Source organism: Microcebus murinus, chromosome 7, assembly GCF_040939455.1.
Source record: "Microcebus murinus isolate Inina chromosome 7, M.murinus_Inina_mat1.0, whole genome shotgun sequence".
Lineage (NCBI taxonomy): Eukaryota > Metazoa > Chordata > Mammalia > Primates > Cheirogaleidae > Microcebus > Microcebus murinus.
In genome coordinates this window covers 28,105,478-28,125,144 of record NC_134110.1, presented here as the reverse complement: position 1 = coordinate 28,125,144, position 19,667 = coordinate 28,105,478, and the positions used below count along the sequence as shown (strand labels likewise).

The following is a 19,667-nucleotide window of genomic DNA, read 5'->3' as shown; positions in this document are numbered from 1 at the left end:
GGCAGTCCCAGACAGAAAGGACGTCAGGGAGGGGCTCGCAGACTTGCCGATGACGAGTATGCCATCAACAGCCCTGTGTCACCTTGGCCTCCTCTGTGTGGCAGAGTAGGTCAGGAACTGGGCTTGATTCTGGGAAAGCTGGGCCTGAAGTTACCAGTGTGAAGCAGCCTCAAGTATAATACGTGTTTTGGCCAAATGGCTGTATATTTTTTTTAAAAATTAGTATTTGGTCAAAGCTAAAGTATACATATGAGATTTTATTCAAAAAGCTACTGCAGTGTCATCATTACACATTTTAATGGTCAAATATGTGAAGTCCACCGTTAACCGTGCAGGACCGATATGTCCCCCACTGCAGCTGCCCGCGAGGTGCCTCTGCACAGGGACGCGGGTGTGTGCGTCCTTCCGTATGGCTGTGCCGCACCTCCCATGTGACACCACCTGCACGCTACCGTGACGAGCGGGAGGGGTCGTGTTGGAGGTGTGTGGATGACAGGCAAACAGTCTGGCACTTTTGTGAAAATTGCAGGCAAATGAGGCACGAGCACGTTGGCGTGGGCATGTGCCACAACTGTGTGCCTGACAGTTGCCATGGACTGCATGGCGGCCGCGGTGTGAACCCAGCAGCTGTGGTGTGCATGGCGGTGGGTGTGCACTGTGGCTGCGGGCAGCGCTGTCCAGTTCCGCTGCAGCCCTGGCGGTGTGAGGCCGCGGGAGTGCTGCCTCGTGCCTGCTGGGGGGCCTTGGTCTGGCTGCTCTCCCTGCAGCTGGGCTTTCTGGGTCCTGACTGTCCAGAGCCCACCAGGCCCCTCACACTGGAGGCCGGCACTGGAAGCTGTTCCACGTTCTGGTGACACAGGCTTTGTTCCACGTGGCCCCAGTGACTGCTGTGGATTTGTCCTGAGTGCACAGGGGACGGGACCCTTGGCTCCGGGCTCCCCGTCAGATCTCTTTGACCGCGGCTCTCATAAGTAATGGTGTTGCGCTTCACTCTCACTGCCCTGCTTGCGTCTTCCTGTTTCTTGGCTTTTCCTTCCTTGGCTACTAACCTAAACATCGTCTTAATGATGTTGGTTAATATAACAAGGGCTTCTGATTTAAATCCAGTGACTCAGAACCCTTGGGAAGTGTAGACAGAGATGCTCCCAACAAAGGCAGATGCATTGAATAGTATTTCTAAAATGGAAGAGGGACGCTGGCATGGGACGCCCTGCATACCCTGTGACCCCGATGACCTTGTTGCCCAGCACAGGGGGCTGCAGAGACCTGGCCTGCCAGGCTCTGTCCCTTGAAGTGCACAGATGTCCTCGTTCTTTGTCCTCTTTGGTGGCTTCTTTTTAAATATCATACAATGTGTTGACAGAATAAACCCAAACTCTGTAAAATAATTTAAAGAGGTTTATTCTGAGCCGGGTATGTGTGACCACTGCTTGGGGAACAGAGTCCCAAGAGGTCTTGAGAAGGTGTGCCTGAGGTCACAGTTTGGTTTTACACATTGGTGGAGACAGGAATTGCAGGTAAAACCATAAATCAGTACATGGAAGGTTTACATTGGTTCAGACTGAAAAAGTGGGACATCTCAAGGCAGGGCTTACAGGTCATGGGTGGGTTTGGGGATTCCGTGGTTGGCAACTGGCTGGAAGAGTGAGGCTTTGTCTAAAGAACGGGGGTCAGTGGAGGGGGATGCCCGAGTTAAAAGAAGGGGGTCTGCCGTGTCCTGTGACGCTAGACCAGTCAGGTTGGAAAGTGAGCCATGTTATACCGGGTTAATGAAAACCCATTTGATGAGATTTTATCATTTCTAGGCATGACTCATCAGGCCTCTTAGAAAGGAATTTGGGCAAGAGAGAAAAAAGGTCAGAGTTCAGTGCGTAGACACCCTTACTGTTGTATATTTCTTTTGTGTTTAGAGCCAGTGTGACTTTAAAACTTAAAAGAAAAAAAGTATGCAGTATACAACCATTGTAAACCAGTTGGAAAATACAGATAAGCAAAAAGAAAAAGAATTAAGTTGAAATCCCATCACACGGTGGAGGTTTTCCCGCAAGCACCCTGGCGCCTGCACGCCGTGTGGTGAAGCCCGACCTGGTCATCGCGGTTCCCATGGCGCCACAGTCCCCCAGGTAGGAGGAAGATGCAGACGTCAGCCCGTGACAGTGCCACCCCCTTCACGGGGCGGGCCTCTTACAAGTTGCTGCTGTGACCACTGAGTTGTCCAGGCTCAGTTGTGACCACAAGAGCAAATTCTCTCGATAACTGTCACCGTTGACACCTTGCTCTGGAGTCAGAGCAGGGACAGGGCCGAGGTGGGACTTTAGCCACATCTTTTGCTGTTTCAGATCCGGGCTTTTAGCCAGGTTGGGGACGGGGAGGACACAGGTTCTGTCCTCTCAAGCGGTGACGGCAGACCCATAACACGTGGCAGCACAGCTCTGAGTGGACCGTGCCTGGCCTCAGTGCTTGGCTCTCCCAGCAAGGGGCTTTCCTCTCCATGCCTCAGTTTCCTGATTTGTACCTCATAAGATGGTTGTGAGGATTATGTGGTTTTCTGTATACACTGTGGTACGTAGCCAGTGTTCCTGGATGCGGTGGTGCCATAAGGGAAGTGTGTGCATAGTTCGGTAGCGTCCTGTCCAGGATGACTCTGCCTCATCAGGGAAGGCTGCACGTGGGTGTGTTCACCTGGGTATTGAGGGATGGGTAGGAGTTTTCAGGTCTGAGCAGCCAGGAGAAGCATTGTGTGTGCAGAGACATTTAACAACACAGCTTCTTTTGGAAACATACTTGGTATGGCTGGAATGTAGGGTGTGAAGGGGAAAAGGGGCCTGATCATGGAGGAATTTGGGGCTTGGTGTAGACAAGGAGCCCTGAAGTGTCTGAACAAGGGAATGGGAACTCCCTCTTGCATTTTAGAAAAGTCATTCTGAGTGCTGAGTAGAGCGAGGCTGCGAGCAGGGGCGGCTGTGAAGGCAGGAGCCATGGAGGGGCATGTTCCTGGGCAGGATTGAGGGAGCTGCCTCCTGTGGGGGCAGAGAGAGGAACAGACAGGCTCAGGACATGGAGGCGATCATGAGCTAAGACAGGGATGCTGTCGGGAAAGGGGGATTGGGACTGGCAGGACTTACTAGCAGTTGCATGGGATTTGAGGGGTCTTCCCTTCTCCAGTTTACAGAAAAGGATTTGTGTCTTGCCTGAGGTTGCGCCGTGCGCAGCAGTGACGCCGGGCTTCAGACCAGGGTCGCGCTGTAAGCAGCGGTGACGCCGGGCTTCAGACGTGGGGCTCTCTGCGACTGCAGAGCCCATGACTGTTGGACATTTGGGAAGGTTATTGCATCAACTAAGATGATCTGATTGCAAACAATAAAAGTGAGTTATTTGCTCACAACCAAAGAGTGCTGAGGGAGGGCAGGTTCCAGGCAAGGCTGATCTGGTGGCATGGGAGTGTCCCCAAGGATCTGGTCTCTGCAGCGTTATCTTTGTTGTAGGACTAACTCCCCTGCTGGCCCTAGGATGGTGGCTACCAGTTCCTGGGATGAGGAAGGTCTTTGCCACCATAAGAAAAGAGAGTGTCCTTGCCCAGAGCATGAGGGGCCTGGTGGGCTCTGCGAGACTCAGGACTCCAGGAAGCCAGCTGAGGGAGGAGCACCCAAATGCTGTGACTACCTGGCCTGGGTCACACAGCCATCCCTGAATCAGGGGCTTACTGTAGACCGCATGCCCACCCTTACACCTGGGGTTGCCGGGGAAGGTACCTGGAAAAGGTCTTCTGAGGCTTTTTTATCCAGGTAGCCCTGCGTGCTGCGCCACCTGCTGATGTGCTGGGGTAATGCACTGTTTCTTAAGGTGACACAGAAGTTCCTGCCGTTCCCTCCCTATACGGCTGTAAGACGTCCTTCTTTTCTTCTTACAAAACTAAGGGCAGCAGAAACAAATCGACCCAGAAACATTCAAAGATTTCTACAACTGCTGGAAGGAGACGGAAGCAGAAGCCCAGGAGGTCAGTGTGCCTTGGCCGGTGATGGAACATCTGGATAAAAACGAGTGTGTTTATAAGCTGTCGAGCTCCGTCAAGACAAGTCTAGGTGTTGGCAAGATCGCCATGACCCAGAAGCGCCTGTTCCTCCTGACTGAAGGGAGACCAGGCTACGTGGAGATTTCTACCTTCAGAAATATAGAGGTAAGGGGAGCACAGCCAGGCATCCTGGTTGTCAGCTGGGACAGGCTACCAAGTACTCGCTGCAGCCCTTGTGCGAGCCGCCTGCCTCTTGTTCCTCGGCTTGCCCATCTGTAAGATGGGAATCATCACAGTACCTTCCTAGTGGCATCGTTGTGAGGACTGAACAGATTCAGCACGTAACGTGCTCAGAGCAGTAACTGTCCGTCTCTTGCTGATTTTCTAATACAACCGACTTGCATTTAGGAGGCTAGAAGTAAGCAGCCATGCAGGCAGAAGTCATAATTGGAGAAAAATAGGAGAATCACGGAAATTAATTCATCCATAAGATGCTCACTGAGAAACTGCCATGTGCCAGCCTCTGTGAGCTACTATATCTCACATTTTCTAATCACGCTCCTACCTGGCACATGTCGTTTATTTTATAACAATTTAAAAGTTTCCTAACGGTTTTAACATGAGATTTTAGAGATAGTCATTTACCCTGTCGAGGAAATCTGATTTGTGATCCTGATTCATCTCATGCCTTATAGTTATTTCCCCAAATTTAAGAGGACTCTGAGAGGCACGGTGGGTGTGTCAGTGTCTGTGTAGTCGGCTGCGGATAGACAGGAATAGGAGAGGCAGGGAAGCCAGGATTGCAGCCCACGGTAAGTGCCAGGCCCGAGGACCCATCTCTTGCTATTTTCCTGCAGTTTGCTTTCCCACACCTGCTTTGCCAGCCTTTCTCCTAGAATTCCAAAGAAGAGAAGAATTTAAGGATGTGAACAAATGCACCACCTTTAAACACTGGCCTAGTCCCTGTGCATGAATCCGGGTAGACATACCACTGCCAGGTCCTACGGGCCGTCTTCTCTCCCCCTGGGCGCTGCTCGGAGCACGGCTGACAGGGGGGCGGTGGTTTAGACCAGCTGCTCCTTCGTTTCAGAGCTTCCTTTGCTTTCTTCCTGTCATTAATCCAGATGTTCTTTGCATGTGATTTCACTTAATTCTCTTTTCTCTTTCTGCCTCTGTAGGAGGTCAAATGTACCACAGTCGCGTTTCTACTTCGGAGAATACCCACTTTGAAAATTAAAATGGTGTCCAAGAAAGAAGTCTTTGAAGCTAACCTTAAAGCAGAGTGCGACCTTTGGCACCTGATGGTGAAGGAGATGTGGGCCGGGAAGAAGCTGGCCGATGACTACAAGGTGCGAGACGCGGGTCTCCTCTGCCCTTCCCTGCAGCTAGCTCAAGGCGCGTCTCGCCAGTAGGGGCCGCACGGCAGCGCTCAGCTGGGAGCTCAGCGGCTCCGGTCTTGTTTGCCTGTTTGTTTATAAAACGTCCGGGGCTGCTTCCGTGTTGCAATGACAGGCACAGCCGAGTAGTCACACGGAGATTTTTATGGTCCACAAAGCCTAAAAATGTTTTTACTACGTGGCCTTTACAGAAAACATTTGCCGACCCCTGGTATAAACAATATCTGTCTTAAATAAGAGAAAACAATATGACATAAAACCCAAATTCGTCATTCATTTAAACTCTTCACATTGCTTTGAAAAAAACGCGCCTTTAGAAGTATCATTTTACATAATGTGACAAGGTCGTGTCGTTCGCTGGCTTCACTGGCTGCCATTGTGTTGAAAAGCACGTTTCTGTCCTAGGACCCTCAGTACGTCCAGCAGGCGCTGACCAACGTCTTGCTGATGGACGCTGTCGTTGGCACGCTGCATTTTCAAGGCGCCATCTACGCCGCCTCCAAGTTATCCTACTTCAACAAGATGAAGAACGAACGTAAGATGAGTGTGTGTTTGATGGAGGAGTGTTGCCCTGAATATGTCTTAAGTGATTTTATCCAGTTGACATTTGTTTTATTAAACTGATCCCAAGTTTCTTAATTTTTTTCTTTTATACTTTTTAATTTATTTCTGAATACCACATATTATTCTATATCTTTCCTTTTTTTACTTAACAGTGTTCCTTGCAGCTCTTTGCTTGTCAGGGCACACTAAGGCACCTTGTAGTTTTCATGTCTGGGTAGCGTCCTGTTGTCCAGGGTAAGGTGTTTGCCGCGATTCTCAGTTGCAGACAGCAGACTTTGCTCTGGCTGGCGTAAGTGGAATGGAAATCTGTGGGAGGCTGTTGAGTGGTTCAGGGACTCTCTGGACTGGTTGGAGAGCTGGTCTCAGGGCTGGCAGTGGGAACCCCCCCCCCCAGAAGCCGGGACCCGGTGTGCACGGCTGGCCTGTTGGCTGGTGAACCCCCCACCACGTGAGTGAGGACAGGCCCCGGATGTCGAGATCTTTTTTTCCTGGTCAGTCAGTTCCCCAGACAGGAGTTCTGTGGTCTCCTTGCTGGGGGTTTACATGTGACTGTCTCATTCTAGGACTGCATGGAGGTTGGTGTTGGCTCAGATTATTTTGTTTGGAAGATGATTTTCAAGTCTAGGATTTGTGCAGCGTTCCTAGAAAGCCTTCTGACTCCTCTCTAAACAGTTTACACAGTCACAGTGGTGACACTCGGCAAGTGGTGACACTCACTGTCAGTCCTCGCCTGCCAGTCGTGTGACGGGAAAGGGGGAGCCATCCGAGCTCGGGGTCAGGGTCAGAGCGTGCTGTAGTTCCTGATCCTCGTTAACAAATTATGAGACATTTTCCTGTGTTTGAAGCTTTCTGAGGTGAAGTTGCGTGACACATGGCCCTGAGCTTAATTTAATAGCTTTGGGTCTAGAAACGCACAAAATTAAATAATAACGGAAGACTTAATGACTGAGGTGTTGGCAGAGAAGCCAGTTAGCGCTCACCATGTCTTGGTGCAGCTGCCAGACCCACGTGGGGTCCTGCTCGCCCACCTGCTCGTGGTGTGACCTTCGGCGTCACTGAATGTCGATGCGTTTCCGTTTTCTTACCTCCCTTAAAATGGGGGTGATGGGCTCAGTCTCGTCGGGTTGGTGTGAGTGTAGTGAGATGCAGGGAGGGAAGTGGCGCCTAAGGGACAGCCCCGGACACCCCAGACTGGGCGACTGAGCGGTGGGGAGCCCCCTGCAGGAGCCCGCGGGTGGGCAGAGGGGCCACGTCTCAGCAGTCTGGTCTCAGGACAGTCTGGGCCAGGGCCGTTTTCAGTTTTATCTGGAATCGTTGTTGGAGAGAGGACCGTGGAAGAGTGTCCTCCGGTGTGGTGGCTTTTAACTGGGGGTGACTTTGCACCCCGCCCCTGGAGGAGGCATGTGGCAACGGCTGGAGATATTTGTGGCTGTGTGGGGGCTGCTCCTGGCACTCGTGAGCAGAGGCCGGGGACATTACTCACGTCCCACGTGCGCAGGGTGCGGGCCATGCCCACAGCATAGTTACCCAGCCCCGAATGTTCGTGGTTCTGCGGCGGAGAGACCGTGCTCGGGGTTAGATCTCTGGGTCTCAGTCTGGGAATACGTCACGAGCCACGTTTCAAATCTCCACGCTGCCAGCCTTCGTTATGTTAGGGGCGAGTGCGGCCGGACATCAGACTAGGTGGCAGGCGTTTGAGGGGTGTCCCCCAGCGGGGGAGCAAGCAATGGGGCCTGCAGCGCCGACCTCAGTGAGAGCTTCCTCACAAGCGACGACGTCTCCCCCAGACCCGTGTTGCAGAGAGAGCAGCTTTGCGCGGCTGCTGGGCGGCATGGGCGCCCTCGTGTCGGGGAGGGGCGCCCTCACAGTGCGTGTCTTTCAGTGCCCATGGCGGTGCCAAAGACGACCTCGGAAACACTGAAGCACAAAATCGACCCTTCAGCCGGAGAGACGGCCCCGCGGGCCATCGACATCCTGTTGTACACGCCAGGTACAGACGCCGCTTGGCGTTTATTGCTGCTATTTCTAAAAATAATCTGATAAATTTAGATTTGGGTTCAAGGTGAGCCCTGAAGCGGAATACTGGAGACAGCATCATGGCATAAATTCGGGCAAAACATTTATCTGCCTGTTTTTATTTTTTTGAGATAGGGTCTCACTCTGTCACCTAGGCTGGAGTGCAGTGGCGTGATCACAGCTCACTGCAGCCTCCAACTCCTGGGCTGGAGCCATCCTCCTGCCTCGGCCTCCCCAATTGCTTGGGATAGCCAGGGTGCCCGGCCTTCTTTTGCTTTTTGAGGTGAAGTCCCGAGCGATGCGTGTGAGGCTGTCACAGCTGCTCCTTGGATGTGGCCTGGTGACGAGCAGGGCCGTGGGGGCCGGCCCTGAGTGCAGGAATCCTCCTCCAGAGTCACCGTCCCTCCCGCCCTACAGCAGCCGGCAGTTCACAAAGCACTTTCGCTCACAGTGTTTCCCTGTGAAGTTACTTAATCTGGTCCTGTTGTCACTGTGATGAGGTGATGGCACCTCAGAGAGTTGTTGTCATAGGAACTGGACAGACACAGGGCCTTTGCTGCTCGGAACGTGTGACAACACGATTCTTTTCTGCCGGGCGCGGCTGTGTATCTGCTTTCCGTCCGCAGAGCGGCAGTTCCCTGCAAGTCCTGTTAGGACGGTGACAGGAGAAGAAAATCAGCGTGACCAAAGGTCTGCGTGTAAACAGAGCTCCCCGTTGTGCTATAGGTTACAACTGTCAAGGACACTTTTATTAAATTCTGACGTGAAGAATTGCAGCAGGGGGGGTTTCACACAGGGTTTGTGGTGTGGAAAACAACTTGGCTCTGGGCAGGAAAGAATTTAAAATCCGGTGTGCAGTGTATTTGTGTCTGCTGGGACGGACAGTGAGTGTCACAGATGCGCTCCGTGACCTTCACGTCCCACGGCCTGGCAGGGCTAGCGGGATTCCCGCAGAGTTCACCTTCCAGAGGGGCCAGCAGCCCGTGGTGAGGAGTCTCCCCTGAGAGAGACCGAGACATGGCTCGTCATCTCGTGCACCTTGAGATGCACCAAGGCATCTCATCTAAAAGTGAGGGTGTATAGATCCCAGTCAGTTCCCCTCAGACTAAAGCTGGCTAGACTCTGGGCTTCCCGTCATGGTGGTCCCTCTGAGAATGTCTGGAAGGGACTTTCTTGAAGAATGACAACACTGCTTTTTCCCTCGTGGCGGCTGAGAAGCCCGTGGCTGACGGAGCCTTCGCTAGCCCTTGGGCCCTCAGGAAGGGGTGTCCTGGCCACCCCCAGCCTTGGGTTGCAACTGCACAGGGTTCCCCGGGGAGGGAGGGAGGAGAACCACCCACAGGCATGAAGGTGGGTGGCCCTGACGGCGTGGGGTGTGCATCTGGGGGGGGCAGCATCTCCCGCAAGGGAGCTGACAGACCCATGGGGTTGGTGCCCCCAGAAAGACTGGCAAACCTACACTGCCCGATTTCTCACAGGAGGTGCTGTGGGCCGGGCCGGCAAGGCTGCCTTCACCGCTAGCGGTGGGGACACTGTCTCCACGTGGAAAGTCAGGACCGAGCCCCTCAGACTGCTCACAGCGGTCACTTCCTAGTGGGGCGAAATCTAACCTGAGCAGTAAAAGCAAACAAACATACACAATAAAGCAAGCACATTTCTAGAAGATAGTAGATGAGAATATATTCATAACACCAGGGTATAAAACTATTAATACTAACCATAAAGGAAAGGACTGATGAATTTGACATTAAAATCAATGATTTTAGAAAGATACTTTAAATAGAGTGCAAGTGCAAGTTACAGACTTGGAAAGGATGTGTACAGCACAACAGAATCGGGTTTATATCAAGAAGAACAGAACAGCCAGCCACGCATAGTGGTGGTGCCTGTAGTGCCAGCTACTTGGGAGGAGGAGGCAGGAGGATCGCTTTGGCCCGGGAGTTCGAGGCTGTAGCACACTAGGCTTGCACCTGGGAGTAGCTGCTGCACTCCAGCCTGGGTGACATAGTGAGACCCCATCTCCAAAAAAAAAATAAAAACCAACAATAAAAAACAATAATAGAACAGCTACAAATTGGGGAGAATGAGACATCTCAGTTCAAAAATTGGCAAAAGACAGACACTGCACAGAAGAGGATATCCAAATGGCTAATTAAAGCCCTCATCCTCATGAGCAATTAGGGAAATATAAACAAAACCACAGTTTAAAAAAATCAGAATCTTCATACCCTTAGAGTGGCCAAAATTAAACAGACGGACACCAAGTAGTGCTGGTGCGGGTGTGGGGCCGCAGGGCTATACTTGGGCGAGGGTGTGGGTGGGTGGGGGCGCTGTGGTCCTGCGGTGGCCTCTCCAGCTACCCGCCCTGTGCTGGGCCCTCCCGCCCTCCCGCCCCTCCTGCCCCCACCTGCCCCCTCCCGCCCCTCCCGCCCTGTGCTGGGCCCACCAAGGAACCTCCCTCACCCTCAGGTCCTGGCTCAGCAAACCTGCCGTCCTGTGCCCCCAGGGCGCCTGGCTCCCATTCTGTCTGGCCGCTCCTGAGACTAAGCTGCACGAGGTGGGGCAGCGTCAGGTGTGCTCTTCTTGGTGCCTCCAGCCCTAGCAGGGAGCCTGGTGCTTAGGAGGTGCCCAGCGAACACCCAGGTGATGGCAAGAATTCCTGCTGATGCGTCGAGAGCTTCTCACTCAGACGTTTTCGTGTTCATTCCTCTTTAGGGCACCTGGACCCAGCAGAGAAAGTTGAGGACGCTCACCCCAAACTCTGGTGCGCTCTGGACAACGGCAGAGTGACCGTGTACGACGCCGCCTCCTGGACGGTCCACCAGCACTGCTTCAAAGTGGGCACGTCCAAGCTGGTGAGTGACTGAGGCGCCACGCGGTTCCGACTGTTTTGAGTCAGCCGCGGCTGAGCGCGGAGTGAGCGGCGCCCCACAGCGGACAGACAGCAGCACGCACGCGATTCCGCGGCGCCTCGCGATCCCAGTAGGCAGGAGGCCTTTAATTTCCATTGAGGTTTTGAATTAAATGTAAGCTGGCCCCTGCCTTTTGCTCACACATCCTTATTTCAGGGGGAAGAGAATGCCTCTGACTGCCGTCTACAGGCGGATCTCGGTGACAAGGAGTGGGACTCTGCTCTCGCCTTGGGCGCAGGCCTCCCGCCTCCCTCTGAGAGCGTTTCTCACATCCCGCGCTGGGCGCTAGGCTGCCCGCATGCCTCGCCTGCCGCCCCCTCAGCCTGGGTGGCCACCCCCGCCCTGCGTCCGGGTAGCAGCGAGGCCGGGGTCCAGCAAAGCTCACAGTGTCCACTGGTCAGCCAGTATCCCTTCACATAAAAGCAAGCTGGGACTTTCTCTGAGAGTTTTACAGGTATATAATACCTGTAATACAGGCATTTAATACATTTTTGGTAATAAGTCTGGGCACTGCCATAGTGTCAGCTCTTTCCATCGCGGAAGCTGAGTGTGGAATCTGGGCCCCGCGTCTTGCTGGCCTCCCCAGGCCCTCGGCAGCCGTTCCTGCCTCGACACCATTTCTGGAGCGTTTCCCCTTCCTGCGGTCCGTGTGCCCTCGTGGTGGCTCACGGGGCAGCTTCCCCTGCTTGGCCGGCGTGGGACCCCCGCGCAGTGGCTGCACACCCTCCGTCCATCTGCCTGTTGTGTGTGTGCAGATGTTCTTTATGGCCCACACTTAAATTGCATTTTATACTTTTCAAAATATTTTCCCATCGACCCATCTACTGCCTGGTGGGCTTTATGCTATTTGAGATACTCTGTGGATATGAAAGAAGCCACTGCCCCAGGGGTCTTGCTAGGGAAATCACACTTCACTCCTTGAATGTGACAGAACCTATTTTTTCATACACATAATGTGAAAAGAATGATCTAGTGAAGTGTATATACCAAAGTACGTGTCAGGCACTGCCAAGAATCACTTTTGGCGGCTGTGTTCCCTCATCTAAAGATAATGTGACAAGCTGTGGCACAGAACATGCTTCGAAACTGCTATCAAACAGAAATATTGTGAGTTCAAATACATTTTGCTGAGAGGGTGAAGATCACTCTTACATGCCCGAATGGCAAACTTCACATGTTAGCAAGATAAGAAACTGCTAAATTATTTCCTCCCCATATTCCAGTACAGGTCTCAGATGATAAAGTAACAGGATCCACGATATAGTAATCAACATTTTTTAAACAGTCTAATAATGCTTTAAACAAAAAGAAAAGAAGAATTATTTAAGGAAATTGTTCTTATTCTAAATTTACTTTTTTTCTGTTTGTTCTTAGTTATAAGGATTTCAAAGACTTTTAAATAGTAGAATAACTTTAAAATCCTAGTTAAAATAAAACCAAAAGGTGGCATTTTATAGTCGTCTCTGCTGCTTTCCAATCAGGCCAGTAACATTTAAAGCAACAAGTTAGCCCAGTTATGTGAAAATATCTTCCTGCTAGTTTTATAGAGCTATTTTATACAATTTGACAAGAATAAAACTTGGATGATATTTCATGAAAATGCTGCTTCCTCTGAAATTTGAAGTTCATTTTAGTTTATCTAAGACATCTTATCCTGAGGCAATTAAAGAAAAAATATTTTACTAAAATTATACTAATCCTCAAGTATATGCCTGAAAAGAAAGGGCTCTTTTAAATGAATAATTCTGAAATCATCAGGTTAACGCCCTTTTCTAAATTCCGGGAATACTTAACTGCTACAATTAAAATTATCAATTTTTATAAGAGCTTTCTTCTGACTTAAAGACAAGTAACAATTAAGCACCATCAGTACTATCTAGTACGATATCTAGTACCACATCCACCACACCTAGCACCGCATCTAGTCCTCAGCACCCTCTGAGTTACATGGGGTAACTTTTGTTCTTTGACATCTATTTGCATTTGAAAATCTGAGACATTTGTTCAGCTATCAGCAAAATGTTGCACATATCATGGATGGAGACAGGAAAGATAATGATAAAACTGAAGCAAAAATGGAAAGCAAAGCCGCCAGCTAAACGTCTTTGTCCGACTCCGCCCAGGGAGTTCCAGGTGAGACCCAGGGATCGCGGAGCAGGGATGCTCGGATCGAGGCATGGGCATTGCTTGAGCCCAAGAGCTGTGATGGTGCCACTGAGCTCCAGCCTGGGTGACAGAGCCAGACCCCACCTTTAAAATAATAGAAACAAACAAGGTGTCTTTTAAACAGAAGCACACACAAAACAAGGTTGTGTGCTGATGGACTGATGAAAACATTATAAGCCTACCCCGCACGTCCCCGGGTGCTCTGCTTCAGTGTTGGTGGCAACTGTGTATTAATAGACAGAAGCACAGAGGGTGGATGCACACTCGTTTTTCCTGCCCCGTTAGAACTGCATGGCGATGGTGGAGCAGAACCAGGTGTGGATTGGCTCGGAAGACTCCGTCATCTACATCATCAACGTCCACAGCATGTCCTGCAACAAGCAGCTCACGGATCACCGCTCCAGTGTCACGGACTTGATTGTGCAGGACGGAAACAAGGCGCCCAGGTGCGGGTGGGCTCTGCTGGGAGAAGGAATGGTTTGGCTCTTGGGTGGGGCAGGGTCGGCAGAGGGTGGGGTTCCTGAAGTTCGTGCCCACAGGGACCCCGAGGGGTGCAGAGGGACGCGGGTCTGGAACGAGAAAAGCCCGGTGATGTTCTCAGTCTGTTTCTGCTCACGGGTGCAGAGAAATGCGTTTCTCTTGGGAGACCGTCCCAGGCTAAGCATGGCAGTAAAAGGTACAGCACTCGCCTCCCTGCTGAGTCATCATGGGGTGTGGTGGCCTGTGGTAGCCCAGGAAGGTCACACCCCCGCCCTCCAGGAGATAGGCCAATTGTGACATCAGAAATCTGGATTTGTGTGTGGGCTCTCCTCGGTTTTCAGCGTTGCCTCCATTTTGCACATGTCATTGTATCCCAGCCCCCCCCCCCGCCCCAGAAACGTCCCCGAAGGCCAGCAGCTGCAGCCTCTGGCCAGGACTGAAGTGGGGGCCTCGTCCTGCCCAGCGGAGCCTGCCAGCCTCTGAGTGCTCTGCAAAGCACTTCCGGGTGGTGGTCTCCAGTGGAAGTACCCTAATTCTTTTTGTTTTCTGGGTTTTGTTTTTGTTTTTGAGTTGGGGGTCTCACTCTGTTGCCCAGGCTGCAGTGCCATGGAGTCATCATAGCTCACTGCAGCTCCAGCTTCTGGGCTCAAGCGCTCCTCCGCCTCGGCCTCTTGAGAAGCTGGGATTACTGGTGCGCCCCACCACGCCCAGCTGATTTTTTCTTTGGGTTTTTGTAGATATGGGGTCTTGTTATCACCTAGGCTGGTCTCAAACTTCTAGGCCTCAAGCGATCCTCTTGTTTGGCCTCCCAAGTGCTAGGATCACAGGCGTGAGCCGCTGCACCTGGTCAGCCCAGTACCTCATTTTAAAACCCACCAGTTTCTCTTTCCCTCTGCAGCCCAGAGCTGAGCGTGCCAGCTCGGTCCTGCCCTCCCTGGGCCGTGCGGGACAGGCGGCTCTGAACCCCACAAAGACGAGCGTGACTCTCATCACGTGGGCTATGCTGGTTCATCCCCCAACCCCTGCTCCACCGCCAGCCCTACCCTGCCTGGGACCAAGTCCTGGGAAACGAGAGATTTGAACCACAACATCCCAAGGTTGTTGATGGGGAGCTGGGGTCTGGCCCACGGGCTGGGGCCTCCATGCCTGCTCACTCTGTCCAGGGGGGCCTGGTCCCCTGCATTCCTGCCTGTCCCATGGGGAACCAGGATGTTCGTTTCTCTGGCCCCATCCAAATTCCCCAGGCAGACCCCCACTTCCTACCTACCTTCCTGCTGTCTGTCCACTTACCACTTTCTAGCAAACGGCATATTTTACTATTGCATTAACGTCCTGGGCTGCCAGGACAGCAGACACCGCACAGTTCTGGAGGCCGGAAGTCCCATATCACCGCGCTGGCAGGGCCGCTCTCCCTCAGCCTGCAAGGGAGGCCCCCCCTCACTGTCCCAGCTCCGGTAGCTGTCCAAAGTCCTTGGTGTCCCTTACCTTGTGGACCCATCAGCCCCGTCTTCTCACAGCATTCTCCCTCTGTGCCCAAACCCCCATTCTCCCTCTGCACCCTTGTGTAAAAGGACACCAGTGGTGCTGGGTTAGGGCCACCCCCACAACCTTGTTTTCACTTGGACACCTCCATAAAGAGCCTATTTCTGAAGCAGGTCACATTCTGATGTCCTGGGGGCTAGGACACCAATGTGTCTCTTTTCGGGGGTAAAGTCTGACTCGTGGCACTTAGTTTCCTCCCTCACTGCCAGGGCTGTGTCTGCTCTGGCTGAGTGTCCCGCAGCGAGCCCAGGGCCAGCACACAGTGGCTGCCTGGGAGATGAGGACTAGGCGGGTCCCAGGCAGCCCCAGCCCTGGATGCGGGGGTGGGGTGGGGGACCACTGCTCCGTACCCCTTCTCCCTTAGTTTCAGGGGCACCTGTGTCAGGCCTGTTCAGGTGGGGCACGAGGTGCTGCTGCAACCCACCCCCGCGGCCCCCTCCCTCGTGCTGGCACTGATGGTGAACTTGAGTTCCGAGGAGAGCGCGGGCCATCCCAGCCCCTCTGGGGACCGGCCCTTAGATGAGGCTGGAGTTCAGTCAATGGTCGGCCACGGTCCTGCTTGCTGACACCTCCCAGGCCCGCAGCACACACCCTGGAGGGGTGCGCGTCCCGAGAAGCTGCCTTTTCTGTGGAATTGGTTACGTTTTAACAAGGCCTAGCTCAGGCCACATTTGTAGGATGCTCAAGTGTTATTATTGATGTGGACGATACTTTATCTCATGGTAACTTTGTTCTTTCCCGGGTTAAGGGCTGGGAGTGTTTTGAAGGCCTCGATTAAACACCTGTGTGTGTCTTTTGAACCTCCAGGGAGGTTTTCTCGTGCAGTGTGGACGGGACAATCCTGGCTTGGAATGTGAGCACGCTGCGGGTGACCAGCCAGTTCCAGCTGCCGGGCGGCGGCCTCTCGTCCATCAGGCTGCACGGCGGCCGCCTGTGGTGCTGTAAGTCCTGGGGGAGTGGGGGCCGCGGGGTCAGGTACGCCACCTCCCTGCCTGGGAAGGGACGCCAGGTGAAAGCGAAAGCCTCTCTCGCTTCCTTTTCTTTGTCCATTTTTTATTTTAAACTCCAGCTCCTTTGCTGTGCAGCGACCTCTCCTCCACCCGAGTTTGCTGCCCTGCAGGGGCTCTCCACGACTCCCCCTGGCTTCTCTGCCCCTCACCCTGGGCGTGCCCCCCATGCTCCTGCCCCTCACCTTTGCTCTCTGTGCTCTGGGGGTGCACCTGGCCCAGGTGCCCGAGTTATGACTGCTCCTCCCTCAGCCCTTGGTGGTCCTGTCCCATGTCCCCATCGGGGGGCCTGCCTGGTGAGACAGTGCCTTGTGATTGTCTCTGGTGCCCCTGCTCAGACCCGGGGCCCCGTCTGCAGGACCGAGCCAGGCATCTTGCCAGGGAGGGGCAGGTGCTCTACCTGGTGGCTCACATGCTGAGTTTCTGAATGTCCCCAGAGCACTCTGAGGTCTTCCTTGGCAAGTGCCAGGTTATGTGAGTGATGATCATGAATGTGTTTTTTTTTAATGGAAACATAGTTTACATATAGGAAAACACACAAAACAAGTGAACAGATTATCACATCTTGACAAACATACACCAGCCAAGATACAGAGCAGTTCCATCACAGCTTAAGGTCCCCTTTCCAGGCAATGCCCCCACTTGAAAGGCTATAGTTGTTCTTAGTTATGTCACTGTGAATTTGTTTTTTCCAGAACTTTCTATAAAATGGATCCTTCAGTATGTATTCTTTTGTATCTGGCTTTCTTCAGTCAGCATAATGTTCTTAGGATTCATCTCCCAAAGTGGCCGTACCAGTTTGCGTCCTTACATCCTCACTAAAACTTACCTATTTTTTTAAAAATTATTGAAACCATCGTGGCGTGAGTGAAGTGGTGTGCTATGGTTTTCTAACAGTTTTTTGGTGGAGTCTTTTTTTTTTAATTTCAGAATATTACAGGGGTATAAACACTTCGGGTACATGTACTGCCTTTGCACCACGTGAGTCAGAGCTACAAGTGTGCCCAGCCCCCAGAAAGTGTGCACCACACCTGTTAGGTGTGAGTCCACCCATCCCCTCCACCCTTGCTGGAGTCTTTAGGTTTTTCTAAGTAAAAAGATCATGTCTCATTAGCAAATAAGGCTAATTTTTCTTCTTCCTTTACAATTTGGATGTCCTTTATTTCTTTCTCTTGCCCAACTGCTCTGGCCAGGACTTTTAGTATTATGCTAAATAAAAGTGGTGAAGGTGGGTATTCTTGTCTTGTCCCAGATCTTAAGGAAAGGTATTCAGTTTTCCCATTTGGTAAAATAGTCTCTGTGAGTTTGTTATATGTGGCTTTAATGATTTTAGATTTGTTCCTTCTATACCCATCTTGATGAGAGTTTTTATCATAAAGGAATGTTGAATTTTATCAAATACTTTTTCAGCATTTATTGAAATAATATGGTTTTGTATTTCTCTGGTCTCAGTTGTTATATCTCCGTTTTCAGTTTGATTTTATTTATTTTGGTCTTTTCTCCTGTTTTCTCTTAATCTAGGTAAAGGTTCGTTGATTGTTGTTTACCTTTTCAAGAAAACAACTTTTCATTTCATTGACCTGTGTTGTTTTAGTTTCATTTCATTTGTTTCTGCTCTTTATTATTCCTTTCCTTCTACTAATTGTGGTTTTGATTAGTTCTTGCTTTTCTAGTTCCTAGTTGATTGAGGGCATTGTTCAGTGGTTTACCCGACGTCTCAGCTCTCCTGACGTAGGTGCTTGCAGCTGTGACCTCTCCCTGTGCCATTTCCCTGCATCCCAGAGTTTTGTGTGTTGTTTCCATTTTCATTCGCTTCAAGAAATTTCCGCATTTCCTTCATAATGTCTTCACTGCCCCACTGCAATGTTGTTTAATTTCCATGTGTCGTATAGTTTCTGAGTTTCCTTTTTATTCCTAGTTTTTTTCCTTTGTGGTCAGAAAAGATACTGGATATAATTTCTACTTTTTAAAATTTGTTGAGACTTGTTTTGTGACCTAAGATGTGGTCTGTTCTGGAGAACGTTTCATGTGCTGATGAAAAGAATGTGTGTTCTGCAGCAGGCGGGTGGAACATTCTAGAAACGTCGGTTAGGCCTGTTTGGTCTCGGGTGCATTTTCTCACCAGATGTTCTCTAGGTGATCTGTCCGTCTGCTATCCTGGCACTGCACCCTGTCTTTCCCTTACATCTATTAATGTTTGCTTTGTACACTTGGAGATCTGAAATGTCTTCCCAGCTCTCGAATGTTCCAGTTACTGCTTTCTGCTGTTTATATGCAGCTTAGGAATCAGCCCAGAAGTTGAGGAAAATTTATATATCCACATATATATATTTTGGGGTGCCCTCATTTTGAGGACATTTCACCTCCATTTCCACCTGCACTGGCAGCCTTAAGTTGGCCCCTCAGCCATGTGCAGTGACACTTTTACCCCCCAACCCCAGTGCCCTGCGGAGAACTAGGCAGAGCTGGAGAGAAGCTGGGCACGTACATAGCTCTCCACGTTTGTGTGTTCTCCTTCAAGGGCCACACCCCCTCGGCTGTGGTTGGTGTCCAGTGGCTGACAGACGTGTGTACGTGTGCTTGTGTCTGGGGGGGGGGTCCACCTGTGGATGCATTTGGGACTAATATAGCTGACCAAGTCTTGGGCTGAAAGGTGCCTGTTGATTATAGCTGGGAGATTAGAACGAGGATGGACAGCCTTGCTTTGAGGATGGAATCCCTTATATTTTCCAACTTAATACAATAAGTAGGGTTTCTTCAGGTAAAAGAGAATATTTGCTTATGAAGTGTTATAAGTCTTCATCTAGACAGGGATGGCAAGCAAGCAAAGATCCTGGTCTCCCATCAGATGCCATCAGTTCAGGTGCTTGGCTCACGCCCTTGTCTCTGTTCCATGCAGGTATCTATGGGGGCCGAACACAGCCTGAAAGAGACCTGGGGGCAGGGTGGGTGGTGGCCCCGGGCTTCCTCTCAGTCCCCTGGCGGTATTTCAGGTGGGCAGCTCCTCCTGGGCACCACCAAGCCTCAATGTTGCCTGGAAGGCTGAGCGCTCAGGGCGTTTTCTGGAAGGGAAGTGGACGCCTGCCCCATCACCCGTGCTCAGAGGCTGCCAGCTTGATGGGTGTACTCACGGTTCGGCTGTGGCTTCCCCGTGCATTCAGGCTCAATCCAGGCCTGGCCACCAAATGTGTGGTCACCATGGGTGGGCCCCTCAGCCTCTCTGAGTCTGGTTCTCCATTTGAAAAGTAAGATGTAAACACCGCCCGTCCCAACCTAAAGAGCGCTAAGGGTCAAGAGAGGCTGGAAGCCAAAGCACTGTCAGCTTCCAAGTGCACACTGACTGTGTTAATGACAGCGACCCAGAACACACACCCAGGGACACTGCTCTGGCCCAAATGTGAAAGGGGACACGGGACAGGACCAAAACTTCGAAAAGGGGTGAGAAGTGAAGCAGCAGAGTAAGGGTGACCCCCCCTGGCTGCAGCCCAGTGCCTCAGCCCTGCACGCAGGGCACCCTAAGAACTGCCACTTTCCCTTGCCAGCCTCCCCCACGCTGTTCCCTCTGGTCCTG

The 19,667-nt window shown here is 51.7% G+C and overlaps 1 protein-coding gene across 1 annotated transcript in view; it reads left to right on the top strand.

Annotated features, from left to right (window-relative positions):
- DENND3 (DENN domain containing 3) overlaps window positions 1–19,667 on the top strand; it is a 61,620-nt gene that overhangs the window by 36,755 nt on the left and 5,198 nt on the right. The window contains exons 14-20 of the mRNA XM_012751749.2: window positions 3,918–4,177; window positions 5,191–5,361; window positions 5,815–5,944; window positions 7,856–7,963; window positions 10,705–10,844; window positions 13,353–13,513; window positions 15,897–16,030. Coding sequence (XP_012607203.2) covers window positions 3,918–4,177; window positions 5,191–5,361; window positions 5,815–5,944; window positions 7,856–7,963; window positions 10,705–10,844; window positions 13,353–13,513; window positions 15,897–16,030 — 1,104 coding nt within the window. The remainder of the gene's footprint in view (window positions 1–3,917; window positions 4,178–5,190; window positions 5,362–5,814; window positions 5,945–7,855; window positions 7,964–10,704; window positions 10,845–13,352; window positions 13,514–15,896; window positions 16,031–19,667) is intronic.